The sequence below is a fragment of the Mirounga angustirostris genome, unplaced genomic scaffold (genome assembly GCF_029215605.1).
Source record: "Mirounga angustirostris isolate CCGP_5_RB_7025 unplaced genomic scaffold, mMirAng1.0.hap1 SCAF_5, whole genome shotgun sequence".
Taxonomy (NCBI): Eukaryota; Metazoa; Chordata; class Mammalia; order Carnivora; family Phocidae; genus Mirounga; species Mirounga angustirostris.
The window spans coordinates 60,991,188-61,011,684 of NW_026991713.1; the positions used below are offsets into that span (position 1 = coordinate 60,991,188).

The 20,497-nt window shown below is 51.6% G+C and overlaps 1 protein-coding gene across 1 annotated transcript; it reads left to right on the forward strand.

Moving 5' to 3' along the window:
* Positions 1-1,856: 1,856 nt before the first annotated feature.
* Positions 1,857-9,097, forward strand: KRT74 (keratin 74). Its single transcript, XM_045868975.1, has 9 exons — positions 1,857-2,327; positions 2,944-3,158; positions 3,829-3,889; positions 4,360-4,455; positions 4,927-5,088; positions 6,267-6,392; positions 7,704-7,924; positions 8,344-8,378; positions 8,889-9,097. The coding sequence occupies exons 1-9, from the start codon at positions 1,857-1,859 to the stop codon at positions 9,095-9,097; spliced, it is 1,596 nt and encodes a 531-aa protein (XP_045724931.1).
* The last annotated feature ends 11,400 nt before the right edge of the window (positions 9,098-20,497 follow it).

The window sequence follows — 20,497 nt, forward strand, 5'->3', positions numbered from 1 at the left end:
AGTAGCATCAGGGTTGGAATAGAAATCCTTGTAGTCCTCAGCACGATGCCTGGCACATGCAATGTGAACAACGGATGTGAACCCTTTTTGTTATTACTTTCACGGTCACTATGGTGGGTACTGTCGCTGCCACCGTCGCTGTTAACTACAAGTAGTACGAGTGTCCCCACTGCCTGGGAGCAGCTGCTCCGAAGCAGCCTTTGCTACGAGTGCTGGGGTGGGGAGGGGGTACAAGCCCGGCCTTCCGGACGTTCCTAAAAGCCCCCAATCAAAATTAGCCTGCTTTCCCCATCATACCTCCAAATCCTTCTTTCACAACGCTCTTCTGTCAGTCTGGAGCATGGGCCCCAGATTCAGTTCTTTATGTAGATTCCTCTCATTGGTCCTCAGCCTCCTTGGGGGCTGGGGCCATAGGTTGGTCGAGGGACTTACACCGTTTGTTGACATGCACACCCCAGCACTTGCAGTCTGGCTTAGAAAACCACAAGAAACCATTTAAATTATGCCCTCCCATGCTTTGAGGCTAGGGCCCGCCAGGAAGGTGGGGAGACCGGGTTCCTAGAGAAGGAGCTCCCACTGCTGCCTTCTGGGATGCGAGAAGAACACCATGTGAAGGGAAGACCCTCTGAGGAGCATTCCCGGCTCCATCCTGCTGGCCAGCTCACCATCTCCACCCTCCTCCCCTGCAGTGGGAGCACTGGTCTACCACTCTCTAGCTGATCCAAATGGGTTGAGGCTGCTCAGTTTACTTAAAGGAAGTGGTCAGTGTCCTGCATTAGGGTAGCTACCAGATGCCTGTTTTTGAAGTTATTTTGTAACATTTCACCCTGCCAGGACTACCTGAGCTAATAAAAGGCTGCTCTCTTCTGTCCCCAACTTGAGTGACTTCCTGAAGTGATCTGGAAACTGGCAGAACAGCTCACCCCGAACCAATGAGTGGAACTCAGGGACTTCTGTTTCTTGGTCCCTGGGCATGGAATGTTTCCACAGGAAGCCCAAGGGTTGGGGAAACATTCTCCCAGAGAAGAACTAATGTCTGAGCTCCTAGGATGGGGCGGACAACTTTGGGAGCAAAAACGTGGCTGCAGGAACTGCCCACTGCCTGAAAAGGTTCTCACTGTTGAAAAGGCAACCTCAAGGCACCACTACCCAGTCCTCGCCCACGGAAAGCCCCAGACAATACCCCTGCTGAGGACCATGCAGACTCTGTGGGGTCATTTCCACTATTTCCTGGGGTGTTTTCCACCACTGGACAGCTGGGGTTCTTAGCGACCCAAAGAGTGATGCCTGGAAATTCTGCTTGGATCTAGATCTTTGAAGACACCCCTCATGTTCTTTCTGAATCTCCTCTTCTCTGGCATGAACACTTTGGCTCCTCAACAAGACCAGATACTAGGAGATGGATTCTCTTGGGAGGAAACCTTGAGTTTTTGGATGAGCCCTTTCTGGATAAAGCCAGACAGTTGCCCCTGCTCCTTGCTCATAGATAAACAAGAAGGAGGCAGCCCTGAAAAAAAAGAAAGCTAGGAGATCTCAGAAGGGGATAAATCTCCAGGTCCCTAATTAAGAGCACAGATAAATGCCCGATTAGACCAATCCAGTCTGCAAGGGCAGCATATTCTGCTGGCTATCAGAAACGCTTTGTTGTCGCAAAGAGTTTGGAGATCTCTGTTCTACAAATTACCCATGGCTCCTGGCCCTTCAGCACAAAGAAAGGAGATAGTGGAGAGACGCCCTTTTCCGGTGTCCTGGGCTCGACAGGATAAAAGGAGGCAGCACTCTGGGCGCCTCATCAGAGTGTTCTCTATCCGTTGCTGACTGATTTCTCTAACTCTGTTAACTCCATCTTTCCTAGCATGAATCGCCAACTGAACATCAAGCCTGGTGGTGACAAGGGTGGCTTCAGTGGGCACTCAGCAGTGGTGCTGAGGCAGGCTCTGGGCAGTGCAGCTTCTTACCGTGCAGTTGGCAAAGGACCTGGGGCTGGCTTTGGCAGTCGGAGCCTCTACAGTCTTAGAGGGAATCGGTGTATTTCCCTCAACATGGCTGCTGGTGGTGTTCGGACTGGAGGTTATAATTTTGGGGTGGGGTCTGAGTATGGAGTGGGGAGGGCCACTGGCTTTGCTGGCAGCATGTTTGGCAGTGTGGCCTCAGGGCCTGTGTGCCCATCCATGTGCCCACCCGGGGGCATCTACCGGGTCACCATCAACAAGAGTCTCCTGGCCCCCCTCAACATGGAGTTGGACCCGGAGATCCAGAGAGTGTGCATCCAGGAGCGGGAGCAGATCAGGGCTCTGAATGACAAGTTTGCCTCCTTCATTGATAAGGTGGGTTTCATGGGAGGAGGATGAGACAGTTCAGTGAGATGTGAGCAATTCCTTGCTGCCGGGGAGTGGACAGGGCACTGTGGATGGAACGGTGGCAACTGGGCCTCAGGAAGGACTCCCCCATCATAACGTCCTGTAAGCTGGGTAGCACAAAGGAATAAATGAATGTGTTGCTTCCTTGGGGGATTTTGCAGAGATGGGTGGAAAATTGAGTAAAGGGTAGCCCCACCTTGAGAAAGAAGTTCTGGGTTTCTGGAGGACAGCTGGATGAATCTCCAGCCCTTTAAAGAAGATGAAGAGCTGGTAGAATCAACACCATTGGGAAGGGAGGGCTCACGGTACAGAAGAAACACTTGGCTGAGTCATCAGGAGGAACATCTCCTGGGTGCTGAGTCAGGCAATGAAAGAAAGTTATGGCATTTCCTTCTTCCGTGAGTTTTCAGGGATTGGTTTTGTCTAGAAAGCTATGGGATGAGCACTTGCAAAGGGCCTAGTTTGCATGGAATTCCATGAGTGGAGAGTCAACATCTGAGCCTAATGACTTTAGAAAAATCTATATAACCTGAGAGTCAATAGTCTATGTCCATGGACATGACCACTTCCATTGTGGTCCCAGGTACGGTTCCTGGAGCAGCAGAACCAGGTGTTGGAGACCAAGTGGGAGCTGCTGCAGCAGCTGGACCTGAACAACTGCAGGAAGAACCTGGAGCCCATCCTCAAGGGCTACATCAGCAACCTGCGGAAGCAGCTGGAGACGCTGTCCGGGGACAGGGTGAGGCTGGACTCGGAGCTGAGGAGCGTGCGGGACGCAGTGGAGGACTACAAGAGAAGGTGAGCAGGACACAACACCTATAGGCTGACTGGCCTGCCAGAGCTGGGCTTTCCCAGCAGGCCATGGGACACTGAGCTCAGGTAAGAATGGCCCATCCTGAGTTCCCCTAGCCGGGCAAGATGAGGGCCCTCTCTGGGTGGCCAGGCAGTCCAGGGACAGTATACAGCTGGACTTGGAACTGAGGATGGTGCGGGACGTTGTGGAGGACTACAAGAAGAGGTGAGCAGGTCCCACCAAGGTCATGGGTCATGTTCCCAGAGGCTCCTGGGCAAACCCAATCTCTGTGCCACTTTTTAGGAGGGGAGAGAGCAAGCACCAGGGCCAGGGGCTCACACCCCTCCCTTGGTTGTGGGGGAACAGCCTGCCCTGTTTGATGAGAACTTCCTACCTGGTTGATAGGAAGGAGTTCCACGCTCATTGATCCAGTGACTTGTTCAGTGGCCAGTTTGGGGAACCTAATAGGCACTGGGATATTTTCCTAGCCTCCAGCGAGTGGAATATTAATGAGATAACTCAGGGACATAGCCCTGCCACTCCCAGCCTGTGCAGCGCTCACCTCTAGGAGATCCGGCAGGGACTCTGCATCCTGAGCACTTGCCCACCAGTGAGAACAGGAGGTTCTTGGCCCAGGGGACTGAGGCCCCTGCTATCTTCTCTTTTCGCCCACAGGTATGAGATGGAGATTAGTCGGCGCACAGCAGCTGAGAATGATTTTGTGGTGCTCAAGACGGTAAGGGAGTGAAGAGCCTTTGCTCTCTTTTGCATCCCCATCCCAACCAGCTCTGCTCAGGATTCCAGCCCAGGCCTTCTGGGGAGGGGCTGATGCCTGAGTGGGGATGGAGTCATTGTTCTGGCCTCTAGCAAGCTGAAGAGGCGGGATACACAGCCAGGCAAAGGACAGAGACAGACAGGAGGGAATTCTGGTCTGGGAAAAGAGAAACTCTGGTGCAGCTTGGCCCTCCTATGTGACTTGGGGAAACTCATTCTGCCTCTCTGGGCTTTGTTTTCTCCAGTGTAACAGAGCAATATTCCTCTTTCTCTATTTTCAAAGAGTCATTGAGTATGAGAAAAAGTTTTATTCATCCGTATGCTTCCCTTTGCAGGCAAACAATAGGAAATCAGATGGCTCTGGGAGCAGGGACAGGGAAAGCTCATGAGATGAAGGTTGTATTGACTGAATGTTCTGGGTGCCTTTGGCAGGATGCAGATGCAGCCTACACAGTGAAGGTGGAGCTCCAGGCCAAAGTAGATTCTCTGGACAAAGACATCAAGTTCCTCAAGTGTTTGTATGATGCGGTGAGGATGCTCCTGTCTTTCTCCCACCCCAGCCAAGTGAGGGCCTCACTTGGCTCTTCTGGGGAGATGTCAATAAGAGGGATTTAGGACAAACAGAATTAAAGATGTTTTGATAGAAAGGTGCAAAACTCTGCACTGGGAGGCCATGGAAGTGTAGGATCTTGGTCCCCAGAAGCCATATACAAAAGAGACAATCCCACCTGGGCTATGATAGTGATCTTGCACTCAGGCAGAAAAAAATGACCCCATGAGGTTCTACTCAAGCACAGGTTCTTGACTCTCTGAATTATAGGAAATGTCTCCACTGCCCACTGCCCATGAGGGGTGCATCCTGCTGCTGTGAGCCTTCTCCCTAGGCTCCAACATTCAGACCTAGAGCAGGCACTTCTTCCCACCGCTTCAGCCCAGAAGATGAATAGGCAACAAAGGGAGGCTAGGGGACCCTGACTCTGTCCTCACCTCTCAACTCAGGAGATAGCCCAGATTCAGACTCATGCCAGTGGAACCTCTGTCATCCTGTCCATGGACAACAACCGGGACCTGGACCTGGACAGCATCATTGCCAAGGTCCGAGCTCAGTATGAGATCGCCCTGAAGAGCAGGGCCGAAGCGGAGGCCCTATACCAGAGCAAGGTGGGCACCAAGGGGATCTCTGTCTTCCACTAGCCTCTCCTTTCCTGGGAAGGGACACCTCTACCAGTGAATGAAAGAGCTACCTTTGTAGATGTGCTGAATGAAAGAATGGTTATAACCAATGCTTTAACGGTATTCTATTCAAAAAGAATTCTCAGTAGAGACTATTGTCAAAGATAAACGAATGGGCATATTCAACAGAGAGGGACAGGCAATCTTCTGACGGAATAAAGAAGAGAGGTGTTTCTGCTGTAGAACAAATGTGTTTCCAGGGATTAGGTCATGTCATCACGGGGCAGAAGGAGAGAGAATAACAAATATGGTGGAGAGTAGTTATGGCAGACCCAGGGTGGGACAGGGAGTGAAGGGGAAGCCATGAGCTCTTTTCTGGACTTCCAAGAGTAGGAAGTGGAAGTCTAGGTGGATTCTGGGTAATGGGAATTATGCTTAGAGAAGACCCTTTACCTGTGTGCTCTCCAGGGCTTCACACCTGCCCTGCTCTGGCGTTCCTCACGTTGTTAAATCCCATCAACAGCAAAGACCTCAGGTTCCGCATCCCCTGTCCTTGGATACATCATCCCCTCTTCTCTGGAGGACTGGGCAAGGGAAGAGGGGAAGATATGAGCTGCAAGCCCTGAGCCAACAATCCCACCACCCCAAGGGTACACATTGCCTTCAGTGTGCCCCTCCTGGCCCTCCACTTGTCACTGAGAAAGGGCCGCGGGAGAATGTATGTCCCGTGAGGGAAGGGACCTCACCGATCCTGTTCACTGCTGCATCCTTAGCACCTGGAGCAGAATCTGGCCTTTAACAGAGGCCTCTGTAAAGAGGTGCTTAATGAGTGGAGAGCTCCTCTTACATTTCAGAAGTGCTTAATAAATGTGACCTGCACCTTTCTTTCATCCAGCTCAGGAAAGATTACAGGCAGGGCAATGAGAAAGGATGGGTCCAACACACAGTTTCCGCTTAGAGATGTGGGTGGACTTCTTGGTCGGAACCACCACCACATAGCTGGAAGGATGCCCAGGCCCCGACTCCAACACACCCTGTTCTGGAGCCATCTCCCCTGGCTGGCCCCAACCATGGAATTGTTTGCTCAGGACCCTTCCTCTACTTCGAATCGGGGCCAGGGGTTGCAGTCCTGTCTCATAACCAACTTTCTATCTCTGGGAAACCAGATCCAAGAGCTGCAGCTGACAACGGGCCGGCATGGTGATGACCTCAAACACACCAAGAACGAGATGTCAGAGCTGAACCGGCTTATCCAGAGGATCCGGTGTGAGACTGCAAATGTAAAAAAGCAGGTGGGCAGCAACCTCACAAAGAATGTCAAGTTCTTTGTGAAGTTCAATTTCATCCTCTGTGATGGAGAAACTGGAGCCCACCCTTTAGTAAAAAGCATATCTCCCAGTCTGGGTTTGGGAGCCCCTCAGCCATCCACTGTCCCTCTTTCCCACCTGCCTCTGTACCCGTGGTCGGAGCTGACACTCTGCTAAGAGCTGGGAAGTGCCTTGAGCTTACTTCATCCGACTCCCAGTTTGCAGATAAAGAAGATGGGCAGATAAGGAGAGGGAAGTGACTTGCCCAAGGTCTCCAGCTGGTTGTCAACAGTCAGGATGGAAATCAGTTTTCCTCCTTCTTTCCCCCTCTTTCTCAGACCTTTTCTGTGTGCAACAAACCTGCTCTACATCCCCTTCAGATGTGCCCTCTGACAGCAGGTCCCATGCCTCCTCCTCCCACTGGACACGCAAAACACGTGGCGGGGGGTGTGCATGGGGAAATGCGTCCCAGGCCCCTCCGTGGCCACATTAAGCTCTTGCCCTCAGGGTGGGGGCATCGTCCTGGTGACCAAGGGAGGACAGCAGCAGATGAAGCCCTCCTGGGTGTCCCTGCCCTGTACCACGATACCATGTCCACTTCAGCTAGGGAATCCTGTCTTCCCTGAAAGCAGCAGAGCTTAAACACCATGTCAGTGGGGAGATGATATTAAGGGGGTGGTGAATTCTTCCTGTGTCCTCCCCAAAGAACCAAGTCAACTCTACTAGTGATAGAACACCAACATGAAAGAGCAGTGCCCACTCTCCTCCCTGAGTCCCTACAACCTCCATGCCCTATTCAAGCTGAGAAAGGGTGCATTTAGCCAGACCCTCCCTGCAGAGTGCTGGAGTGTTCCAGAAACACTCACTCTTGGTGCTTACAGGTAGCAAGGGTCCCCACTGGGAGCTGTCCTGCAGACAGGAATCCGACAAGAGTGGTGCCTTGGCATGCTGTCCGATCCCTAGAGGCATCCTGGCTGGGGTCTCAGCATGATTCTCCTGGACCTGGTGTCCTTTCAACCTGGAGCCATTGGTGGCCTCCAACCACAGGGACTAGACAACTTTGCAAACATCACGAGTTTCTTCCTATATTCATGAAATGCAACTGCTTCAGCAGCTTCTCACAGAATATCCATCTGCAACAGAAAATAGAGGAGGCCTGGCTCTAGCTCTGCCTCTGCAGCCTTACTCGCTGTCACCTCGGGCTTCATCTGGGAAGTGAGGGGGTTGTGCTACCTAACCCAGAAGATCTAAAAACTATTTTGCGTTCTGATGATCTCCCTGTTCTTTGGCTTTTAGTGTGCCAACCTGGAGACGGCCATCACTGATGCCGAGCAGCAGGGCGACTGTGCCCTGAAGGACGCCTGGGCCAAGCTGGACGAGCTGGAGGCTGCCCTGCACCAGGCCAAGGATGAGCTGGCCCGGATGCTGCGTGAGTACCAGGAGCTCATGAGCACGAAGCTGGCCCTGGACGTGGAGATCGCCACCTACCGCAAGCTGCTGGAGGGCGAGGAGTGCAGGTGTGGGGTGGAGGGGAATGCTGGGGAGAAGGGGCTGTGGGTGGCTCTCTGCTGGGCTTGGGACATTTGGGAAGTGGAAGATGAAAGAGATGAGCACAGGGTGGTGGTTTGACTGGGAGCTCAGCTGCTGCTCCCTGCAAGGGGAGCTCAAACACGAAACAGGCAGAAGAACAAGTAAGATCAGACAGATCAGATTTCCTCACTGGCTTTAGCACATATAAGCTGTGGTCCTGGCAGATCATTTAGCGTCTCTGCATCTCTATTTCCTCACCTGTAAAATGGGATTATAATCTCCATCTCACACAGTGTTTTAAGGATGAATTAAAATAATATACATGGTAAAGCAGGTGCCCATCAAGGTTTAGCTGAGGGTAGACACTCGCTGAGGTTTTATCCCTCTCTAACTTTCTGTCTTACAGGATGTCTGGTGACAACCCATCCTCCGTGAGCATCTGTAAGTATTCCTGAGAAATGGGTCGGGTGGGGATTCTGGCTGGATGGGAAAGTCGGGGACCCCAGGGTAGGGCGATGCCCCCTCCACTCATGGTCTCCCCCAATCTGGGACTTTCTGTTACTGTCTTTTGAAACTTCTCTGTCTTCAAAGAAAACCTACTTCCCTTTGTCCCATGGCAACAGTGCTGAAGTCATGCCCACCCCATTTCCTCCCTGTCTCTCCCGGGGGCATTGTCATCGAGAGAGAGAGAGAGAGAGAGAGAGAGAGAGAGAGTTGAAAATGTGCATTTGGGGAGCCAAACGGTCCAGGAAGCTCCAGGAGGGCAGAGATCACGTCTGTGTCATGTGGTCCCCACCTTACTCAGAGCCCGGCACATCACGGCGCTCATTCACTCATTCATCTTGGTGGTATTCCCTGACTGCTGAGGGTTGCCGGGGACAGAGGGGGATGGTTCCTTTTCTGACTGACCCTCTCTGCCCTTCCTCTCTGCTCTTGGCCCCGCCTCCTCAGCCATCAGCAGCAGCAGGGGAAGCAGCTACTACCGCCCCAACTCTTCGGCCCGTGCCGACGCCGGGGCCAGCAGCGTGGTGGGCAGCTCTGGCAGCGCTTGGGCCGGGCAGACCAGGGCCAAGGGGGCACGCGGGGGAGACCTCAAGGACTCCCAAGACCTCAAGGGCAAGAGCTCCTCTGCCAGCGCCCCAGCCGGGAAAGCTGCCTGATAAGCCCCGGGGGCCCCCTCCCCTCAGCACCCGGGAGAAGGGATGCCCTTGCCGCCTCCACCCAGCCCAGAGATGTCTACTGCCTGCCATTCCCCCACCGAGTCCTGGGACTGTCTGCAGTGCGCTCAGCCACCCGTGCTGTGGTTCCCCTCACTGTCCAGCTCTGACTGGCACCATCGCCTCTCTGTCTCCTCAGGTCCTGTGTGGACTCTGTGGCTTCTTGTTTTCCCTACTGCCTTCAGCTGACAGGAGGCTTTGGGACACAGCCTATAATTACCTTCTTGGCCCTGGGAAGCTGTGGCCCTCCCCGGGGCGGGGAGGGGGGGAGGAATAGTCATGTTCTGCGCTTAGGCTGTATCAGCAGCTGTCTGGGAGGTCCCGCCCCCAACCCCAGCTTTGGGGTGAGGATGGAGATGTGTGCCCAAGAGGCGAATGGTCAGCCAGGCTTTACCTGTCCCCTCCAAAAGCTCTTTGCGGAATGACCCCCTTATTCAGGAGAAAAAGTGTATATGCTCAGACTACCAGCTGTACCCATCTTTGCGAAGCCAAGTGACAGAGAACTGGGGGTTTCCTGCCACCTTGTGTCACCCACCCACTCCTCTATTATTGGTAAGAGCTACTACCCTATGATCTGTGGCAGCTATGTGCCAGGCTCCCTGTATGCGTTGCCTCTCGTGCTTGCCCAGTCTGCAAGGTGGGTGCAATCGGCATCCTTGGGACAGAGGAGAAGCCCCAGCCTCTGAGAGACTGTAGAACCTGCCCCCCTGTTACCCACTGAGTTCCCCGGGCTGGGAGTGGAGCCCGGGTCTGGCTGACTCCACGGTCTATATTCTTTTCATGGCATATCACTGCCTCTGTAACAAAGGGAATTTTTTCAAACACTCGGTTCTTTTGATGAGGGCAGCATGATTATGTTGCCTTTTGGTCAAGGACTGTGGGTATGTGATTTATCTTTAGTCCTCTCACTAGGATCGTACCCTGCAGTGCTTGTGATTCTCAATTCCTGTTGCTATGAGCTGTGTTCAGTGAGGGGAGCTTGATCTATCTCTGGTGGTACTGCCCAGCCCGGAAGTCATGGCTCTTGATGTAAATATTCCTAAGAATATTCCTCCTTTGCTCTAGTTAAAGACTCTGGATTTCTGCTGTATATTCAATAAATTGCCCTTGGGTGATATCAGTGTGTGTCTTGTCAGTGTGTCAATCTTACCAAATAGCCCACCCCCTAACGATAATGGGCCCCGCCCCACACACGTACGCAAGATTTTAGGGAGTCTGGAATCAGGTCAGAGCACGCTGCTCTGGAGGTGATTTCAAGGCTGATGGGAGAGATGGACATACATGCAAAGCCATGTCCTGGTACAAATCAGGGAAAGGAAGACCCATGTAGCATTACTGAGAAGGGACCAGAATGCAGAAGCTAAACAAGGAAGGCCTCCTAGAGGAGGAGGAAGTTTAAGCAAATAACTAGAAAGATGAGCACATAGATTCCTGGAGAGAGAACTTAAATCACACCATCACAGTAGGTTTGGGGACAAGTTTTGGGTGTTTATTTTGGTGAGGGTTGGGAGATCTTAGATTTTCTGAAGTGGCTAGTGGAGCTGGGTGGGGTTCTGATAGCTTTGGCCTGCAGAATTCAGCCCTCTGATGGGCTTTCTGATCCATCTAGTAGCATGGGTGTCCTAAGCAGTTTGCCCCTCCAGCCTTCAGGGTAACAGGGGCAGGCCTTCCGAGGGCAGGGCCTCTCACCCCAAGCTGCCTCCTCCATAGGCCTCATTGTGCCTTTCATGTATTATGGAGGTCCTCTTCTGGTGTGCCAAGATGCAATAAACCTTGGGAAACACAAGAGTCCAAGAGTCTGGTGGGCTTTCTGCCCAAATGCCTCCCTCTGATGTCACTGCTGTGGTCACTGTGGGTACGGGGAATAGTGCCCTGGGAGTTAAGGGGATTCTGTTCTGGCTCAGCCACTAACCTGTCACCTGTTACACTCAGACCAACTGATGTGAGCTATGGGCCTTTTCCCCCTGAAAAAGGTACACAATTATGTCTACCTTTTCAGAGGTTTGCAAACCCCCCAAAGCCCATTCATGGACTAATTCCCTGGGTCATGAACCCCAGGACCACCCTAAGGCCCTTCCCAGCATTGATGCTCTGCCTTTCCCCGAAGACCAGATTCCCAGTGATCCAGTAAGAGGGGCTGTGGGGAGGGGAGGTGTGGGTGGGATCCACAACCTGAAACAGCCTTTAGAGGAACCATGAGCCATCCATGAGGTTGCCTCTTCCAGGACCACAGTGCTGGTATGCCTCTGACCATTGGGTTATGAGGCTTGGGTGCTGTGCCCAGTCCTGGGTGCACAGTGAAGGACTCAGAGGCTAGGTAGATGTGATTTGGGGAGACTGAGGCAACATGTCCTGTGCTGGGTATTGAGGAGGGCAGAGGGGCAGCCTCTCTGGTTGCGGTTTATCTGCCTGAGAAATGGAGAGATTCTTTGTCATCTGGGGCTTAATTAAGATCCTGAGAAGTGCACAAGGATGACTGTGCTCTTGAATTTGAAGTTTCCTTTGAAGCCCAAGAGAGCAAATCATAGAGATAGGACCGTGGTCACCAACTTCAATTCTGTGGATCTGACTTCAGCACACAGGGCAAAAAAAAACTGGAAGGAAGAGGTGTGCATGGAAGTTTTGATTGGAGAGCTGCCCAGGGGAGTGGGGGAGTGTCCACACTGTCTGGGAGGGTAAGCATCCAGTTCATTTGCTCTGTGTAGACCTCCAATGAAGGTCCACTTATGGGCTGAGTCATCTGTCTGGGTGATGTTTATGCTCACAGTCTTTGTGCATGGAGACTTTCATTCACACCTTTCATTACTTGGACAACTCTTATTGCTCCTTTGACATTCCGTCCGGGTACCCACTCCTCCTGGAAACCTTCATGAATCTTTAGGCTGGGCTGAGCGCCTGTTTTCTAGAACCTTGCAGTGTCCACTACTCACGTCCAACATGACATTTCCACATGCAATTGAGATAATCTCTCTGTGTGACTGATTCTTTCAGTGTCAGACTTGGGGGCCTTGAGGGCAAGGACTGGCTTTATTCTTTGCTGGGTTTTCCACTTAAGGGAGCTTCACCTAACAGAGACACGCAGGAAAGAGTGCTCACAGGATCTTCCTAACTAGCACAAATACATTTAAAAGATTTGGAGAAGTGGGGCACCTGGGTGGCTCAGTCGTTAAGCGTCTGCCTTCGGCTCAGGTCATGATCCCAGGGTCCTGGAATCGAGCCCCGCATCGGGCTCTCTGTTCAAAAGGGAGCCTGCTTCTCCCTCTCCCACTCTGCCAGCTTGTGTTCCCTCTCTCACTGTCTCTCTCTGTCAAATAAATAAATAAAATCTTAAAAAAAAAAGATTTGGAGAAGTAAAACCATATATTTATGGCCATTTTGACAAGGATGCCAACACCATTCCTGGACATGCTGGGACAATTGGCTATCCACATGCAAAAGAGTGAAGTTGGACTCCCACTTCTCATCATATACAAAAGTTATGTCAAATCAATTAACAACCTAAATATAGGAGCTAAAACCATAAAGCTCTTAGAAGAAATAAAGGGATAAATCTTCATGACCTTGGATGTGGCAAAGGATTCTTAGATATGACACCAAAGCACAAGCACCAAAAGAAAAAATAGAGAAAGTTGGACTTCATAAAAATTTAAAAACTTCTGTACATCAAAGGACACTACCAAGAAAGTGAAAAGAAAACCTGCAGAATGAGAGAAAACATTTGCAAATCATATATCTGCTGAGGATCTAGTATCCAGAACATACAAAGAACTCTTAGCACTCAACAACAAAAGGACAAACAACCCAATTAAAACATGAGCAAAGGACTTTAATGGACTTTTTTTCTAAGAAAACATATAAATGGTCAAAAAGCACATGCAAGGGGGCGCCTGGGTGGCTCAGTTGGTTGAGCGACTGCCTTCGGCTCAGGTCATGGTCCTGGAGTCCCTGAATCGAGTCTCGCATCGGGCTCCCTGCTCGGCGGGGAGTCTGCTTCTCCCTCTGACCCTCCTCCCTCTCATGCTCTCTGTCTCTCATTCTCTCTCTCACAAATATGTAAAATCTTAAAAAAAAAAAAAAAAAAGCACATGCAAGGATGCTCAACATGACTCATCATCAGGAGAATGCAAATCCAAACCATAATTAAGTGCCACTTCACACCCACTAGGACGGCAGTAATAAAAATAATGGAAAGTAAAAAGTGTTGGCAAGGATGTGGAGACATTGGAACTTTTGTACGTGACTGGTGGGAATGTAAAATGGTTCAGCCATTGTGAAAAACAGTCGGGCAGTCCCTCATAAAGTTAAACATAGGACTGGTATATGAGCAGTTCCACTCCTTTATCTATATATCCAAAAGAATTGAAACCAGGTGCTTAAACAAATTCTTGTACATGCATGTTCATAGTGGCACTGTTCACAATAACCAAAGGTGGAAAGAGATTGCTATGGTCTGAGTGTTTGTGTCTCCCCCAGATTCACATGTTGAAGCCCTAACCCCCAAAGATGGTGGTTTTTGGAGGTGGGGTCTTTGGGAAGTACTTAGGTTATTAGGCCATGAATGGGACTGGTGCTCTAATAAAAGAGACCCCACAGAGCTCCCTAACCCCTTCTACCATATGAGGACATAGGGACAAGTTGCTGGCTATGCACCAGGAAGAGGGCCCCCTCTGCAATGCAACCATGCTGGTGCCTTGACCTTGGACTTCCCAGCTTCCAGAATTGTGAGAAGTAAATTTCTGTTGTTTATAAGGTACCAGTCTGTGGTATTTGTTATAGCAGCCTGGCAGGACTAAGACATAGCCTAAATGTCCATAATGAATGAATAGATAAAAAAAATTATAGTATATACTTTGCAACGGGATATTATTCAGGCATAAAAAGCAATGAAGTACAGACACATGCTATAATATGGATGAATCTTGAAAACGTGATGCTAAGTGAAGGAAGGCAGACACAGAAGGTCACATATTGTATGACTCCATTCATATGAAATGTGCAGAATAGGTAAATCCATAGAAACTTGGCAGTGGCAGAGACTGGGGTAAGGGGAAGGGGGAGTGCCTGCTAGGGGGTACCGCGTTTCCTTTTGGGGTGATGAAATGTACGGACGTAGAGGTGGTGATTACACCACATTGTGAATACACTAAATGCTACGGAATTGTTCACTTTAAAATGGTTAATTTTATGTTATGTGAATCTCACCCAAATAAAAAATAAAATTTCAGGCAGGAATGGGTAACAAGGAAAAGGCCAAAGAAACCGTGTCCCTGGACTTTGCCCCTGGACTTTCCCACTATGTGGCAAATAGCAACCTGGAATCAAGATGGGGGAGCAGTGGGGCCCAGTAGGGAGACAGAGATAACTAGCCCTCCGTTCGATTGGCCAAGGGCAAGCCCTGGGGATTTGTCAGCTTCTATCTTCCTCTGGCCCAGAGCGCTTGCTCCGTAATTGAAGAATGAATCAAGAATGTGAAAGAAGGCAGTCACAATGTGTGTGCCCTGCCTCCTGGAGCCCCCGGTCTTCCCGGCCTCTCCTCCCTGTGCCTTTCCCTTGGCCTCGAACCTTCCCATTTCCTCACCTTCACAAATGTTCTCCCTAGCTTCCAAACTTGGTATTGTGTGAGGCTCTCACTGATTCATCCGTGTTCCCTGGTAGAGAAGTTCTCAGTGAAATGGATGCTCTGTGACCTTGAGAAGTCACCTTGTCCATCCTGCTGTCCCCAGGAAGGGATGTTCTTTCAGGCCCAACTAGCCAGAACCTCTCCTATTTTCATGGTTTCGGGGATGTTGAATGAATGAATGAATTTGATTGCCTCAATTGGTCACCAGCTGGGAGTCACCATGTTTCCCCCCTTGGCTGTTATTGAAAAAGAAGTGTGGCTCAGTTGGCTAAGCATCTGCCTTCGGCTCAGGTCATGATCCCAGGGTGCTGGGATTGATTCATCCTGGGATCAAGCCAGGTGTCGGGCTCTCTGCTCAGCAGGGAGCCTGCTTCTCCCTCTGCCCCTGCCCCCCACTCATGTGGTCTCTCTCTCTCTCTCAAATAAATAAGTAAATTATTTTTTTTAAGGAAAAAGAATATGATGAAAATGGGACAGTCACCTGTGTGTCACTAATGGAGAGGAACAGAGAGCTAATCCCATAGGGACCCATTGTTAGGTGGATTGTTGTCAGAAGCCAGTGTAGACGTACACAGACACGTGCTGTCCGGCTCACAGGCCCATGTCTGCAGAAGATACTCAAAATATGTAACAACTGGTACAGTCGGGCTCTGGCCCACCACGGTAGATGTCAGCCGCAGATCACTGGGACAGCCCTGCCCCTCCCCATGGGCCAGACACCCACGGTGCTCATGTCCATGTTCACGACAAGCCCCACACAGATGCGCACCCACACGTGCCCTCTGACAGGCGCTAGAGCACATCTGTCAGCTGACGCAAGCCCTGGAGCCTGGGGCCACAGGTGCAAAAGGCATTGCCTGACCTTAGAGGGACCTCTTCGATCATTCTGGAGGGATGCACACAGCACCTGGGCAATCAGGCGTGTGCAGAGAGGTGCAGCCCACCCTGGCAGGGAGGGCATGGAAATCGGGAAAGAGCTTCTTAGAGGAGGTGTGTCTTGGGTTGTCTTAAAGGATAGGACAAGCTGCCCTAGTGGGCAGGAGGCTGGGAGAACAGTCCAGAGCACGACATCAGGGAAAAACCTGATGTGTGTGAAAAACCCATAACCACCTCATAGGCAGGCACCCGCCATCCATGCTCACCGAAGTCCAGACACTATATTAATTTTCTTCAGAAGAGCAAAGAAGGCTGAGAAGGAGAGCCTGGGGTCAGATCCTGCTGGCTGGAGGGTCTGGGGCAGGAGGAGGAGTGGGAGGAAGTCAGTCCTGGCGAGCGCCGTTCATCACGCTGAGGTTCAGATGGTGGAGGGACAGCGGGGACTCAGAACCCGAGCTTGGAGGAGGCTAGAGATGGTCCTGTGCACCCGGAAAAGGACAGGCACCTGCGCCGGACATCTGTACATGAGCAAGCCAGGACAGCGTAGAGGCTAAGAGTGCATATTACCACCAGGCTGCTGGGATTGAGCCCTGGCTCCTCTGCTCGTGAGCTGTGTGACCTCCAGTGAGTTACTTAACTTCCTGGTGCCTCAGTATCTTCATCTGTAAAATGGGGTAATAATAGTATCTGCGTCACATGGCTGTTGTGAGGACTAAATGAGTTAATACATGGGACGTGCTCAGAGCAGTGCCCAGCAGAGCTCCCAGCGTGCGGTAGCTGTCATTAGTAGAATTAACATCATCCTCCTCATCATTATTTACGTGGTGTCTCCCATCCACCTCTGGGAGTAGGTGCAGCAGGTATGAGCATCCCCCTTTTTAGAGATGTGGAAACAGAGGCTTAGGAAGTTGGGAGACCTGCCCATGGTTACCTGGCAGGACCTGGACCGGGATCCTCAGACTCCCGAATCCACACCCTTCACCAGAAGCTTCGGGTGGGACCGGAGGAAGGAGATGGCCAGAAAAGCTCAAAAGAGATGCTCTTGGCCCCAGAGCTGAGTGAGGAGGAAGCCTCTCCGGCAGCCACACTGCAGGTGGGAGTGGAGCTGAGTACCTGGCAGGACAGCCCTTCTCCATCCTTTATATCCCAACTCCTCTGGGATGAGCTCACCTTCAGTCTTGCCAGATGCAAACCTGCTAAACAGCTGTCCTGCCCCCAGATGCGTGGCTCTGATTGCGGCCAAGTCCCCCAGGGACTGCACTCCATCCAGCTGGCTTGGGGCTCAGTGCCCCACCTGCCTGCAACTGCAGGGGGGACAGGGGTACGAGGAGGGGGACCTGTGGGGGGGGTTCACAGGCAGCATGCTCCCTTCCTGAGTCAGTCTGCTGAGGAGGGCTGGCAGGATCTGAGCTGATGTCATCCACATAACTCAGCTCATTCTCTCTAATTTTGGAGACAATTATTTGCTCAGAGAACCACCTGCCCCTCTCTCAGTGCCTTCAGCCTCTCCCCACCCCCGATACTCCTACCCACCAGCAGCTACATTCTGCTTCCTCAAACTGTATTGCTCAGGTTCTGCCTGGCTCAAGAGCCCTCAACGCCTCCCTATTACTCACCCTATCACATACACAGCTTGGGCTCTAGGAGTCATCACCCGTGGTCGCCCTTCACTAGCGCTTGCTCCAGCTGGAGGGTCCTTCCTCACAAATGCCCTTCCTGGGATGCTTTTCCTGTTTCCCATTGCTGGTCCACCCAAGGCTTTTTCCCTTAACAGACCAGAACCCAAACCCCTCCTCCAGGCAGTCCTTGTGGATTCAGTGTCCCCTCTCCTCTGTGTCTTCTCTTTTTCTCTCATCCAGCAATTATCCTCTTGGATTGTACTAGATTTCTTGCCCCTCTCCCTCTGAGGCCTTCTCTGGAGGTTTATCAGACCCCAGAAGGCTGAGAGTAAGGAGCCAATGGGTCTTGACTGGGGCCATGGGATCACAACAAGCGTGGCCAACTTATCATCACAAATGTAGAAATAAAAAACACCAAAAAAACTGCAAGTTATTTGCGTAAATTAAATAAAACATTTTGGCTATAAAACCAAGAGCCATACAAATGTAATTTATTGAACAAGCAATTTAAATTTTCCTTGAGCGTCTAAGGAAAGCTACAGGGTCCTGGAAACTTGAGCGTTTGATTCTCTGATCTGACACACTTCCCCATCATTTCACAGATGAGTAAAACTGAGGCTCAGAGATGTCCGTGCCTGGCTCAGAATTTAATTCTCAGCTAGAAAACCGAGTGATCCTGGTACCTTGAAGGGTGTGAGGGGACGATGAAGCTGGGACATGGGAAGTGGGAAATTGTCTCCTGTCTCCCCCACCAGCGTCGGGGGCCTCCCAAAGCAGGGGGCTCTGCCTCTTCATACCCCCGAGTCTCCCCAGAGACTTAAGGCTAGGGCAGGGCCTTCGTAACCTGGCTGAACTGTGGCTCTGTCCTGGTTTCCTTCCGTCCCTCCCTTTTTCCTCCAGCAAAAACACAGGCACCCTGGGAGCCCTACCTGGGCCCACCCTTCCTGTGGGTGGCCCAAAATTCTCCTCCTTCCTCTCCTATCATCATCCTCATCAACAACATTGGGTGTTTCATTCCCGATGGCCAGTACCTGATTAACTAATCCACGCTAAGGTGTTAATGACTTGTTAATAGCTTGATGAGATGCTTTTCCCAGGGACACCTGCATTTGGATGGATCCAGAAGCTAAATTCTTTGAGGACACGATACTTTGTATTGCCCCCCTCAGCACCTAGTAGGTGCTCAGTAAATATCTGATAAATGGATCAATCGCAACAGGTCTAACGTTTGAAAAGTGTTTCTGACTTGAGTTTTGCACTTGGCAGGCACTTGTTAGACAGTGGCTATTATTATTCTTTGTAATGGCGAATTTTCCATGATCAGAAATGGTCTGAGTGGAGAGACTCCTTAAGCCTGGGATCTCTGGGAACATCAGTCCCTCCTTGTCTTCCAACAGCAGATGACACTGTTTGGAGCTGTGCTGATCCAGATGTCCTCTCCCAGAGGACAGGAAGAAGGAGAGAGAGCAGAAGAGGAGAGGACAGGTTGATTCCTAACTTCTACTTTACTCCCTACTTCTGGTCATTGATAATACTGGTTAAACATTGACTAAGCAGCAGGCACATGCCGAGCACTTCTCATGGGTTAGCACATGTAATTGTTACAGCTGCCCCATGAGGAGTTTACTATCCCATTTACATTGGGGAAACAGAGGCTTAGAGTGGCTAAGTGCTGCTGGGTGGTGGAGTGGGTTTCAGACCCCTGCAGCCAGCTCCTGGTCTGGGCTCCTACCTGGTGGCATTCTAGGTGGACGCAGGCCCAGGCGCTCCCTGAAGATGCACCCTCCCCCAACACTGTCAGTCCTCTGACACCTGGGGAGGGATGTCCAGAGGCTGGTTTGGGGTCCTGAGGAAAGGTACAGAGGGAGGAGCTGACTGGGGGACATGGGGCGCTCACCCAGGTGCCAGGTCCTAGGGAACATGGCAGCACAGGTCTCAATGGACAGAGGAGTCCAGCACACAGAGGAGGAGATGAGGTTAAACCAGGGTTTGAAGCGGGGTTTTGAAAGAGCAGAGGATTTGGATCAGAAGGGTTGGGGAGGAGAGGTGTTTCAGACTGGGTAGGGATAGTGCGGCAAAACTAGTGGAGGTATTTGGAGATGAGGCCTGTGGGTGAGATGTCCCTGCCTAAGGCAGGGAACAGCAAGGACGGCAGCTGTGGGACAGGGCGGGGCGGGGCAGCAGCTGCGGGGACGTCGAAGGCTAGACTGGTGAGCTGCCATGCACGTCCCAGAAACATACAGCCAGTGAAGCCATCGAGGGGGACATCGGGCTAGGATGTGTTCCAGGAGCTGGGAAAAGCCTTTAGCATTAGACCACAAGCCCCCATGTCCCCTACACTGGGCACATGCCTGGCAACAGAAGCTCTCAGTAGAGGTTACTGGAGGGAGAAAAGGAAGGATGGAGGGAGGGCGGGAGGAGTAACTAGGGGGTCTCTGAGCTGGAGGACCATGGACTTTCCTTACAAAGGAACACTGAGATGACATATGTCACAGCCTTCAGAGGGACCTCATGGGAGCTGCCCACAGAGTCACTGTGGAAACACCTGCTCTCCGGGGGGTCCCCAGCCAGCCTGCAGCCCTGGCTCGCATGCGTTGGAGAGAGGCATAGGAGTTCAGTCTCATCCGGACAGCAGCTCCTCCATTTGAACTCTAAACAGATGTTTACAAACAAACAAACAAACAAACAAACAAACAAACAAACAAACAGTTCCTGTCCTCAGCTTGCTCCTCCTGCTCTTACTAACAGATATACATCGGAAGAAAGACAGAAATGAGCAGATGGACCCCCCCAGGAGTCTTCCCTTGAGCCTCCAGGCCCTGGCGAGCCTCTCTCTGCCATCTCCCTGCCTCCTCTGAGTTGACCCCCTGAATTTTCAGCCACCTGCCCCAATTCCATCCTCCTTTTCTTCACTCTGTCCAGCGCTTGGGCCAGACAGTGATCGTGCCTTGCGCAGCCTCCAGCCTGCCCTGTGGGAGTTTGAGAGAGGTGAAGTGTGGAGATAGATCCCAGTTCTTGGAGAACCGATGGAAGCATATGACCCTCCATGGGCTCACGCCCCGTGCCAGGAAGAGGGTCACTCCACCCCTCATGCCCCAGCAGACACAGCCACTGTCCTCAGCGGGTTAGGGGAAGAGGCCACCAGAGGACACACCTCTGGTTGGAGCCCCCAGATACTCTACCCAGTGGCCTGCCCTGTCCGGGGAAGTTCATCTCCTTCTAGCTCCC

Coding starts and splice junctions, on each gene's coding strand:
- KRT74 (XM_045868975.1), top strand. CDS start 1,857: ATGAATCGCCAACTGAACATCAAGCCTGGTGGTGACAAGGGTGGCTTC. Junction 2,328..2,943: donor TTGCCTCCTTCATTGATAAG/GTGGGTTTCATG, acceptor TTGTGGTCCCAG/GTACGGTTCCTGGAGCAGCA. Junction 5,089..6,266: donor AGGCCCTATACCAGAGCAAG/GTGGGCACCAAG, acceptor CTGGGAAACCAG/ATCCAAGAGCTGCAGCTGAC.